The 12,769-nt window shown below is 41.5% G+C and overlaps 1 protein-coding gene across 1 annotated transcript in view; it reads left to right on the top strand.

Annotated features, from left to right (window-relative positions):
* MYO15B (myosin XVB) overlaps positions 1-11,721 on the top strand; it is a 198,806-nt gene extending 187,085 nt beyond the window's left edge. Inside the window, exons 44-47 of the mRNA XM_029597500.1 lie at positions 4,172-4,302; positions 5,186-5,319; positions 8,330-8,470; positions 11,271-11,721. Of these exons, the coding sequence (XP_029453360.1) occupies positions 4,172-4,302; positions 5,186-5,319; positions 8,330-8,470; positions 11,271-11,402 (538 nt within the window). The 3' untranslated portion in view covers positions 11,403-11,721. The remainder of the gene's footprint in view (positions 1-4,171; positions 4,303-5,185; positions 5,320-8,329; positions 8,471-11,270) is intronic.
* The last annotated feature ends 1,048 nt before the right edge of the window (positions 11,722-12,769 follow it).

The raw sequence follows: 12,769 nt of genomic DNA, 5'->3' as shown, positions 1-12,769 counted from the left end.
ATGAGCCGAGAGTGGTCTGTCTTTTCTGTAAGGAAGAATTGAAGCCGTGTATTCCTCATGTCCTGAAGGAGCTGAGTGTGAAGGCGCTAGATGAGGATTTGGATAATGAAGGAGTGGATCCGAGGGAGTGGGAGGGGAAATGTAGGAGATGATTTGGAAGAAATATAGTGGGATAAATGTTTTCTGGAGTCAGTAAAAGTTCTGTAATTGTGGAAAATGGATTTAAAGTTCTATTTTGGAAGTATCTGACCTCTGAAAAACTTCATAAAATCTTTCCTACAATGGATAATTCTCGGCATTTGTGGCAATATTGGTACCTTTTTCAAGTTTGGTGGGAGTGTGATCAAGTTCACTCTTATTGGGATGGGATAATAAGTTTGATCCAACAAGTAACCAATGTTTTGTTGCCAAAGATCCCCAAAATATTTCTATTGTCTTTTTTTCTGCTTGCTATTCCTATGAAAACAAAGTTGAAATTGATGTCACAATTTATTATTACTGCTAGATGTGAAATTGCTGCTTCTTGGAGAAAAATGGCTTTGCCTTCTCTGATGTCTTTTAATAAAAAAAAATTCCAAAAATGTTTTAATGAGGAAGTTAATGGCAGATTGGTAAGGAATCACTACAATACTTTATAAGTATTTGGGAACCTTATCGTATATGGTGTGATAAGCTTCTCTAAGATGAGCCCATTTTGAATGTAGGTTTGAGGGCTTCTGCTTTTTGATTTAGTTATCTGTTTTACTTTCAGGGTTGTTGGGGATTAGGTATAGGATGTTTAAGGAAGGGAAATGCTTATTTTGAAAAATATAATGGACCAGAATGATATATATTTTGTATGCTTTGTTGAGTCAAGGTTACTGAGTGTATATTGATATGCTATTTTGATGTTGGTTCAATAAAAATTGATTTGGCAAAAAAAAAAAAAAAAATGGGCTCATTATAGTATCCTCTAAGAACTTCTGCTCACAGCCCTGATCTCAATATCGGAAAAATTTCCAGCAAGGAACTTTCTGCTAATCCAAACTCAACTCTGATACATCCTAAAGACCTTTATTGTAGGGATTAATGCACAACAATATTCTTTAGCTATAAGTACTTCCTTCAGCCTTGCAGCTACAGCCTCAGAAGGGGTCCTTTGTGGTCCCAAAAGTTCATGTACGAGGGTAAGTCAGTAAGTAAGTCACAAATTTCTCTACTAAGGTAATAAAACATATATCTGTAATGTCATATTCCATAGATGGCAGCACCTTAGAAGGGCTTATGTACATAAATAGTTATTTAAACTGTGCATGCGCAGGGGCTGTGTACACAAGGAAAATGGCTGCCGTGTTGACAGATTGTACGGTCGAAGAACATGCTGTTGTCCAATTTTTATGGGCTAAGGACTTAGTGGCAAAAGACATTCATAAAGAAATGTATCCAGTATATGGAGAGAAATGTCTCTCGCGTAAAGCAATTTATAACTGAACCGATAAATTTGCACAAGGACGTGCTACGTGAACGACGAAACCAGACCTCGTCGACCTGTAGAGATTGCGACAGAGGCAACTGTGAAGCAGGTTGAAGAGATGGTTCGCGCTAACCGGAGGGTAACAATTGAAGAAGTTGCCAAAGAAATTGGGTGTTCTCACGGATTAGCATATGCCTTAGTGCACGATGCATTGAACTTTCGCAAAGTCTGTGCAAGATGGGTTCCCAAACAGCTGACCGAAGACAATAAGAACAACTGGATGGGTGTCTATTTGGAAAATCTCTGCCGTTATGCAAACGAAGGTGAATCAATGATGGCACGTATTGTTACTGGTGACAAGTGGTGGGTGCACCACTATCAACCAGAAGCGAAATGCGATTCCATGCAGTGGAAGCATCCACTATCACCGACACCGAGAAAGTTCAAGCTTGTGCCTTCTGCAGGAAAGGTGATGTTGACTGTGTTTTGGGACCGAGATGGGATACTCTTAACCAGTTTTCAGAAGTGTGGTGAATCTGTTAATTCGGCTTCCTACTGTGCTACTCTATTAAAGCTTAAAGGAGCTATTCGTAGAAAACACCCAGATCTGGAAAAAAGAGGAGTGCTGATTCTTCACGATAATGCCAGACCACACACTTCAAATGAGACTCGTCAGACAATTGCGAACCTGCACTGGGAAGTTCTTGAACATCCACCATACAGTCCGGATTTGGCACCCAGCGATTTTCACTTGTTTGGCAAACTGAAAAGCCATCTCGGTGATAAACATTTCACCAGTGATGAAGAAGTGGAACAAGAGGTGAAGTGCTGGTTACAATGCCAGCCAAAAGACTTTTACGCAGAAGGTTTTGACGGACTTTTCAAACGCTGGGACAAATGTATAAATGTTCGCGGCAATTACGTTGAAAAGTAGTTGGTTTTTCCAGAAAAACTGTTTGTGACTATATTCTGTATATTTCATGGTAAATAATTCATCTTTTGCATTTAAATAAATTTCATGAATATTAATCCCATGTATGTTTGTGACTTACTTACTGACTTACCCTCGTATTATAACCCCTTATTTTAATTAATCTTATGTTAGGCCAATAAAAGGTATCAGAACCTGCTAAGATTATAATTTTCTCTAAGACCAATATGGCTCCTCAAACTCCTAACTTTGGGATTCCAAGGTACGCCACCTTCGGACTTACCAGACTGGAATACATCTCATGCTCCCTTAATTATTTCTGATCCAACCCCAAAACAAACTCATGTGCCAATAGCTGTGGCCTAAAAGCAGTGGCGACTTTCTGCCGGATCACACCATGTCACTGACCTGGAACCTTTCTGAACTTGTTTCCGTTTCCCTATTGCAGTTGGAGTGGAGCGGAGGCTGCCGGTGGCCCTGGATCTTTTTTTTTTTTTTCATTTTGTCCGAGATGCACACAATGATTACATCTGTTAAAGTGATGTACACAAGTGCATTGTACAAAGCATCAATGATGTGCTCAACTCTGACAACTAGGGCAAGCACTTGCTGGCATGGCACCAAGGGCAGGTTAACTCTTCAGACTTTACCATTAATACCTGCTGGGTAAAGACTATGCCTGATTAAATTCTGGCTTATTTTACTTATCTTTGACTTTGTCTAAAAGTTATATTTCTTGCAAACTTGAGACAGTGTTGCAAGCTTCTAAGCACCCTCATTCTAAATGTGCCATCGTATGATGTGGTATGCGTCTATGGTTCACAGGTGGCAGACCTCTCCCACTGTAGATATGAAATAGTCTGAAGACACAAGCACGATTATTTTTGCCCAAAACATAATAGAAGTGTTCCTAAATGGTATCAGTCATGCTTTCAATTAATCTTTGAGTCTTCATAAACTAAACAAAAAAATAGTTTGTGGCTCCTTTTAAAACATTTCTTACCAAAAAAGATATAGCTGAATTATTAAAGATACAGAGAAGGGTGACCAAAATGATAAACAGGATAGAACGATTCCCCTGTGAGGAAAGGCTAAAGAGGTTAGGACTCTTAAGCTTGGAGAAGAGACAGCTGAGGGAAGATTTGATAGACCTCTATCCTAAATGAATGGAGTGGAGTAAGTAAACAATTAATTATTTACTCTTTCAAAAAGTACAAATACCAGGGGACACACAATAAAGTTACCAGGTAATACATTTAAAACTAAATAAGAGAAAGTATTTTTTTTTACTCAACTCATAATTAAGCTCTGGAAGTCATTGCCAGAGGACGTGATGAAAGCTATTAGTATAGCTGCATTTAAAAAAAAGGTTTGGACAGGTTCCTGGAAGAAAATTCCATAAACCATTGAGGTGGATTTGGGAAAATTCCTGGGATAAGTAGCATGGAATATAATGACCTTTTCGAATCTTAGCAGGTACTTGGGACCTGGCCACTGTTGTGAACAGAATACTGATCTTGATGGACTTTTGGTCTGTCTTAGTATGGCAAATTTTATGGTCTTTATGGCACATGTTTTACTGTATATTGTTTTTTTTAACTGTGTATTTTTATGTACCTCACTTTTAATGGCAGATAAGGTGAGAAGAAATCTTTTTAAATAAATAAAATACCCTTTTTTTTTTTAACTAATATGTTTGAAATATTTTCATAGATAAAAGGAAGTCAGAGCCACAGTTTCTTTACACTTTTAGGAATTCATGTCATGTGAATTATATCTTTGGACAGGCAGGAACTACTAAATTCCATCCCGGTGACACTGCAACATGCTAATCTGCAGATCATTGGCCAGTATGTCAACGAGGACCTGAAGCCCATTCAGAAACTGACCCAAAGGGAAGCCAAAATCCAATTTGTAGGTGAGGTGGTGAATCATGAGCAATAGCAGCCCCCCATCAAACCTCAGAGCAAGCAAAGGAACGGGGCTTGGGGCACTATGAGGGAGGCCATTCAAGCCTTTGCTAGCCAGTTTTTTTTTTTTCATTAAAAGTGCAGACAGGCACTTATGACATTGTGTATGAAAACCAATACAGAACGATAAAAGCATGGCTGCCAATGGTTTGTTTCATTATGATAGTACAGCATAAAGCACCTCTGAGAACTCCTTCACACCTGCCGTTGATTTCGGGTGGGTTTTATTACTTGTGAGGGGTTCAGAAAATCAGGCTAAACAGAAGATGGGGGTCCAGTCCCACTGTAACCTTTTATGGATAGGAGCGTGGTAGGCGGTTTATCAACATTTCCAGTTTCAGTACCACCATTTCTCCTGTTCATAAAGGAGGCAACCCTCTTGCTTATCTTACTGAAGAATAATAGTTTAACATTTCAACCTGCACAATGTCAGTTTGGGTGTTAAGATACCATTTAATTCTCTGACCTGTACTTGCTGCACTGATGCTTTCTACTCTAAACTTGTAGTATAAATACTGCACTTTGCATGCTGTCCTGAGCTGTCTTTCCATACTATGGCAAGTCCTTACCTAAAAGCCAGCTAGGTGCAGATAGTACAGAGCTAAGGTGGTGTGAATCTATGCCATTAGCACGGCTCTTTACTTTCTGTAACATTTACTTTTGCTATTGCAAGCATCAGTGAAAATTATTTAGTTCACCATCAGTCCAAAACTCTTCCTCTAGTCTAGAAGGTGTCCTACAGCACCAGGTCAGCAACTAGCTATGGAAATGGCATGATCACAATACAAGGCCATCTAGCCGTCATTCCCTCTCCCATTTGCCTTTTTGCAGAGACTGTGATGCAGTTTCCCTTATTTGACTACAATATTTACCCTGTGAAACGGATCAGCGAGCCAGGGGTCCCATCTCCATGCTTGCTGGGGGTGAATCGACAGCAGATAATTGTGGCAGACAGTGTGTCCCAGGTACTGTATCTCGCTCCCTGATACGGAAGGGGGTGTAGTTTTGTCCTGGTATTTACGAAGAAAGCCAAGAGGAGAATCCATGTGCGTTGGCTCTCTCTATAGCTATAGAAAATGTGTGAAAGAATTTGTGACACTGAATGCTGTCTTATAGAAGGGAGGGGGATGAGGTGGGTACCTGCATTGGTTCTTCTCTCTAGCTGAAGAAAGGGTAGCTTATCTGTCTGGGGAGGCTTTGTTCTCATGCTTTCTACTTTCGATAGTTTTCCACATTTCTAAGTGCAATGGTGCACAAGTGAAATCTTTCTGTCAAGAAAAGTAAAAGGAATGAGGTGGTCTGAATGAACAATGTAAAACTAAAGCAAAGATAGGTCAAGGGCACTGTGTGGCATTGTATTTTGACCCTATTCCCTGGAAATTAATATGAATATAATGCAAATGAGGGGTGGATAATATGTTACAATCAAGAGGAAATATATATGCAGCATGGATGCTTGGCATAAGGTTTTACGAAGTTTGAAAAATGTCGTATAGGCTTTCCTTCAAGTCATATTATAGCTGAGTTTTTAATGTAGCCTTTGCAAATTATTTTCAAGGTGCTTAGAACTATATCTAAAGTAAAAAGTAAATCAAATAGTAAAAAACAAATTGCTGTTCCCAGTACCTATGCAGATCAGTCAGACTTCTGGGTTTTGCCTCCCTGCCAACAGATGGAGACAAAAAGTTTCACTGACACCGTACATAACCCAGTGTGGCACCTGCAGTCCCACAGTATTTCTCTGTCTCCAGCAGATAGTGGATGGTGTAAAACCTGCAGTGTGGAAAGAAAGAAAAAGATTAAAAGACAAAATTTCTGAATCCTCCTGGAGGTTGTGAGATCCTGGTGGGGCTATCATCCCTGGTTTGAGGCGGACAAGCAGGGGGTTGCTGACCCTTCTGATACCATGGGATGGATATCCAGTGGTCCAGATCCCTTATCCCCCCACGAGACAACTGAGGAACCTGCTGGCAGTTCTGCACTGCAAGCCCAGTGAGTGGGTTTTTATATGGTTTGTCCTGGGCTGGATCGATACATTTTGGTGAAAAAAGATAGATAAAGCCAGTGGTATGGCTCTTCTCTGATCTGCCATGTAGCCTGTACTCCTGGAACTGGAACCTCTGCAAAGGAAAGTATTGTTTCTATGTATCTATATTTGTTCTCAGAGAGTAAAAAAAAAAAAAAATAAGAGAACAAGGAACTACTTAGAGAAATCTCTGCACATCGGGATTCCGGAGAGAGCTCCATTAGCAGCTCAGGTTGTTCAGGGATAGGGTTTTTCAGCAGCTTCTCTACCTGCAGAGGAGACTGGGTGTTGGCTCCATGGCGCTGAGGAACTGTACCCCTGCTTGTCGAAGTGCTGGTGGTGCCAAGGGTGAAGGGAGGAACAGCGTACGCATGTGGCAAAAGCAGCTTGGAGTTCGAGAGTCTGTGTCAAGCATTGCCGTACCGGTAGAACAAGCCTCGCAGGTGATGGGATCTAGGCGCTATGGGTTTCCCCAGCAGTGTGGAAATGGCAGCCATTTTAGATTCCCTAGCACCGTCGGTGGGAGAGGCAGGGTAAATCCCTCTTCAACTATCACCAGTGGTTCCCTGATCCATGGAGATGCAGAGAGGTACTTGCACCGAGGAGTCATTTCTGGTTCTGCCAGAGGCCTTCTGCCAGTTTTAATTTGCTTATGCGCAAAGCTTTGTTTAGAAGAACAAGCAGCGGGGGTTACTGGCTCTCTGCCCCAGTCTCCGTGGATTCTTGGCCAGTCAAGAGGCCTGAGTTGTTGAGAAGCTCTTCAGGCCTTCGATGATTTTCAGTGCCATATGTTGAATGGATCCGGCCTAAACATGCTGAAGGTGCAGGCAAGCTTTGATTAGCTGTGTGGTAAGCTGCAGCAGTGGTTCTTTTCCCGCATGCTGGTGGAGAGAGTGTTTCTTACAGAGAGAGATTGCTGCTAGAGCTTTTGGTGCCCAGGGTCTATTTACAGGTCCTGGGTTCTATGACAAGGATATTGGAATTAATAGATTGGGCGTTCGTGCATATGTGACCTCTGCAGGGGGCTCTTTTCTCCCGCTGGAATCCGTTATTAGAAGAGTTTCATCTTCCTCTTCGATCATAGGTGGAAGTCAGGGACACTCTTTCATGGTGGCTTACTCGCACTAATCTTGAACGTGGTGTGGAATTGGAAGTTCCAAATTGGGTAACAGTCACCACCGATGCAAGATTCCCCAGATGGAGTGCAGTGTGGCAAGATCAGTTGGCCAGGGCTAGTGGTCAAAATAGGAGGCTTCACGGTCTATCAATTGGTTAGCGACAAGAGCAGTGCAGTTTGCGTTGCTTGCCTGTCTGCCAAGGTTACGTGGCCATCCAGTATGGATCCTATTGGACAATGCGATGAGGCTGGCCTACATCAACTGTCAAGGCAGAACCAAGAATCAGGCAGTGGCTCGAGAGGCCCCGGAAATTGATTCTCTGGGCAGCGCAGCCCTTGGAAAGGCTAGCAGCATCTCACATCGCCAGAGTGAACAACATTCAGGCGGATTTTCTCAGTCAGAGAACGTTAGATCCCAAGCAGTGGGAGCTGTTGGAGGCAGCAATGTCTTTCATTCACAGAAGATATGGGTATCCCGACCAAAGAGAACACTATGGTGTCATGGTTTTTTAGCTGCTAAATTGAACATGATATGGAAGGAAACGGAGCTCTGGTGCTGCTGTGGACTTCCCTCCGTGGCCACATCGACCATGCTTCCCAGATCTAATTAACAGGGCCATAGACAGGAGGCAAAACACAGGAGTCTGGACTGATCTGTGGTACTACAGGAATGAAAATTAGCAAGTAAGAATCAATTTTCCTTTAAGATAGGGAGATTGTCACTGGAGACTCCTTGTTTCCACTCTATCACAGTGCAATAATGTACTTTGTAATAGCCAGTTGCCTGCCAGCTCGCTTCACCTCTAACCCTGGGCTCTTCCATCATTCACAGAAGCTGTATTTCTCCATCCAACTATTGGATGTGCAGACCATGAGAACCTTGCGCCCATTGGACAGCTCCAGTCTACAAGGAGTAGAAGTAAATTATGGCTCCCCTTCTAATCCCAAGACCATGTGGTTTGAACTTGAACAGGTAACCAGCAGCACTGCTGTCACAAATGCCTCTCCAGAGACTGCTAAAGGTGTAGTCCATGGAGTAGACAAACTTTTCAAAGGTGTTCTTTACACCAAGGAGTGTATAAGCTTAGTGAGTTGCTGTCATTTGTCTGGGCTGTGGAATGGCCGAGTGTCTGGATCCCCTCCCGGCTGGGTCCAGCTACTTTACTAGCGGGTCTGCAGCCAGGAGCCTCGAGGAAGCAGGACCAGGTGGTGGGAGGTGGCAGTGGAGGCTAAGAGGGAATAGCTAGGTTCTAGGTGGCCAGCTGTTCTGTGTGGTTGGCTGCCAGGCCGAGCCATCCGCAGCAGGTGGATGCTCTGAGGTAAATCCTCAAACGGGAGGAGCCAGAATTAGCACGTTATCCCACTGCAAGTGCACATCCTCATGCAGCCCTCTTTCTCTCTTCCACTTCCCGCCTCACTTAGATGTAGTTCTTTCTCCCCTACCACTGAACTCAACCCCTCTCCCTCCATATCCACCCCTTGCAGTTCCTTTTGACTTGGTCCCAATTGGAGCTGGAGATGTGGCTTCCTGCGCCAGGACTTTGATTGGAATGGAAACTCTGCACTCAGCCTGACTGTATCCAGACTTGTTTTTCAAATTATGACTGTAACTTTTCACACATGGGTAGCTGAAAAACAACACCGATTGACACGGTCAGGTACACAAGGTGTTCCACAGAATGCATAGGGTAAAGAACACTGAAAAGACAAAACCTGTTAACACTTTCTGCTCCTAAAAAAGGAGAGAGCAGCTTGTTTGTCCCATCAGGGCTTTAGGCAGAGTGCTTTAAAGAAATTTTATGTTCTTAATTAAAGATACGTGGCTAGAGTCAGATGATATCCAGGTTTCACTCAGTAGTAGTAGATGAAATATTAAAGTGGATACACAGATGATGAGGTTCATGTAAAAGGAGAGAAGTTTTAGCTTGTTCAAGTCTAATTTTAAATAGTGGTCAACTATTCAGAATAATGTAGATTTGAAAGAAAGGAAGCTCTGGGTTTTGCTGGCATCTGTGTTGCATGAGAGGCCAAACGACATACAGAACGCGTTCAGACAGGAGAGAGAGCAGAGAACTAGGTCTGAAGCCTGGACTCAGCTCAAAAGGGGCGAATGAATGCTAGGCATACAATGTAAACCTGAGCACGCAGCAACCTGCGACAGGAATTAGAAAAGAAGACAAGTGATCAACACTACTAAAGGTTACTAATGTCCTGATTAGCAGAGGCAGCTTCACATTCTATCTGCCACTATCAATGTTCACATTCGGCGCTTAAAGTCCCTGCTAGAAAAGATTTATGTCCCAGCAACACTAGCTGCAAAAGCCAAGCATGAAGTCTAAACAAAGCAAACGTGCACAGTTCCCATGCCTGTACTGTCAAGCCACCCCATGCAGTGGAACACAATGAGACGTTCACATTTTATGCCATGTCATTGGGCTTTTGCAGGTTGTGTTTCGGTGAAAAGATGGGATGTTTGCATTCTATTTCAATGCTCCCAGTTGTGCATGATGCAGCTATAGCTGCGCTAACCTGTCACCTCCTCCTCCATAATTAGTGCCCATGCTTATTACTTTGTCAGAAAGCAGCACTGTGGCTAATAAAACAAACTAGAGGCATACTGACATTTCTGAAGGAGAGTAGGAAAAGTGTTTGGATTTAAAATCACTGGATTTTTTTTTTTCTTCACATCCTGACAGGCTAAAGAGGTGTATCACACCATCGCCGTCATCATGCAGGAGCTGGATACCGGATCCCATGCCTGACTTCCTCTAGTGCTCTTCAGCCACTGATGCAATTAGACAGAAGGCTGAGTGGCAAAACCGCTTTAGAATGCACCATGGTACAGAACATTAGCAGAGCCTCAGGCAAAGGGAAAGAAAAGGAGGGATTACACTTTTTATTTTTATGGTGGTAATATTTCCTGAATGCTTACTGATTACGGCACGCTGGCTCAGCCATGGTTCTCCTGTCACTAAATTTTTTTTTTTGTCCCTGATCTCCAGACATTTACTATGGGCAATGATAGCACATTCTACGTATCCCACAATTACTCTGCTGGGACTATGACCATCCTTTATACTCAGTTCATGGACAGAGGATAATGGATGAGGAAATCTTGTAAATACGGGGGACAGATAAATACACAAAGAAGTTAAACTGATAATTCATCACTCAATAATAGAGATGAGGTACTACAGTAGCAAATACCGTGAAGAGAATTAATTTTTTTGTCAAATGACATAGTAAGAGGAATAGACCATTTTACCTTGAAATGGTGGATTTGTTTCTATTTATAATAAGCAGTGATAAGTTATTCTCCTTGTCACACATTTCTTTAGAATTCTTTTAATTAAACTTCTTAAAAGTGGCACTGGAATTTAGATACATTTTAAGTTGTAATATTTAGCAGTCCTAGTATAATAGTGACCATTAGACCAGTTAAATAGAGTCATTTTTTTTTTAATCACAAATATGAAATATGCTAGAATTTAAATTTGGAATTAGAATACACATTTTTTTTCTGTTTTTTGCCCCATGACATACGTGCATCAGTTTTATAAAGAACAAAATAGTCAACCCTAGCATTCATGGACAAGTCAGCATCTCTTTAATAGGTGTTCCTGAAGCTACTGGTCAAGCCTATGTATTTAAGAATGGAGACCTAGGAAATGAAAATTGATGGGTACAAAATGACTTGCTGCTACACAAAATAAAAGAAAAAATCCTTTACAGGACATTTTGTACTGAAGCATCCTTTTTTTTTTTTAACCAAGTCAGCGGTTGGGAACTTTGCCATTGCTGCGAGAAACCAGATGAGAACTGGATTTTCAAGACGACAGCCCATGGCAGTCGGATGCTATGCAAGGCTCTGCCGTCGGTCACACAAACTTGCTGTTTCCTACTAGTGCTGTAGCTGTGAGTGACAGGTACTAAAGGCTTCCCTAGAGCTTTTGGCTAATGAGAGCCAGATTTGTTTTGAAAACAATTTTCGGTGGATTTTGTACGATATTGGAGTTCAGCATCTGCCACATAGTAACAACTCAGAAGGACCTCCAACCCCTGAAAGGATTGAAAAGGTGATATCAACATGAAGGACTTGTTTAATTTATATATATTTTTAAATGTAATTTAAATTTTAAATTATAAATAAATCAAAAAAGGTGATATAAAATTCAGAGGTGCCAGGCTGTCGACTTCATGAAATAAAGTGTAAGAAACATTCAATTTGTGATTGTATTGATTTGAGATGTGGTTTCTTTAGGTTGCAGGCAACATGATGATTTGAATCTTTGTTTAGTAAATATAAAACAGTCATAGTCTAAAGGGAAAAGAAAAGTGTATTTCCCACACTCTCAATCAACAATGAGTGGGACTGGCTTTCTTTATTGAACTGTAAAATTCACATAGACCAGTGAAGGCAAACTCCAGTCCTTGAGTACCATAAACAAGCCAGGTTTTCAGGATATCTACAATGAATATGCATGAGAAAGATGTGCATGCACGGCCTCCATTATATGCAAATCTATCTCATGCATATTCATGGTGGATATCCTGGAGACCTGGCCTGTTTGTGGCACTCAAAGACTGGAGTTCGCCATCACTGACATAGACCTTATAGAAAAATGCTGCAAAATCCACTAATGATTGTATGCACATGAAAGAAACTGCTCATAAAAGGCTACCTGTGATATTTGTTTACATAGCTAGTCACCTTATCATTACCCCTTTCTTTGCATCTGAGTCCAACAGTCACATCAATTTAAAAAAAAAAAATGTTTTTGGTATATGTGATTTTTTTATGCAATTAAAAACTTATCTTTAATGCAGTGTCCATTGAATACAGCCTTGACCTCCATATGTCCCGTTAATTAAAAATACAGAAAGTAAGTAAATAAACTGACAAATGGACTATTGTTGTTAGGTTTTATTCAGTTTTATGGAATCAGCTGTGAGCAGACCTTCAAGTTATGGAATATACAGAATATAAAATTAGAAATGAATAGGGGGAATGTTTTTTATATGTAGGTGGGTGATGCCGTTGGAGTTTACAAAGAGAATTGATGATTCTCATCGTCTGGCAAAGAACTAAAGGGGTCATTTATCAAATTGCTTTATGGCGTTTTCGCATGCGAAAATGCGATAACGCATGCGAAAAGCACCATAACGCATGGTGCGATGCTAATTTGGAAAAGGGAAGGAGTTTGGGGCGGGATTTCTGGCCAAGTGGGCTGGCTTCGCAATTTGCAAAGCCATATCGCACAGTTTTAATGCG

Source organism: Rhinatrema bivittatum, chromosome 4 (genome assembly GCF_901001135.1).
Source record: "Rhinatrema bivittatum chromosome 4, aRhiBiv1.1, whole genome shotgun sequence".
Lineage (NCBI taxonomy): Eukaryota > Metazoa > Chordata > Amphibia > Gymnophiona > Rhinatrematidae > Rhinatrema > Rhinatrema bivittatum.
This window is presented reverse-complemented; position numbering and strand designations above follow the sequence as displayed.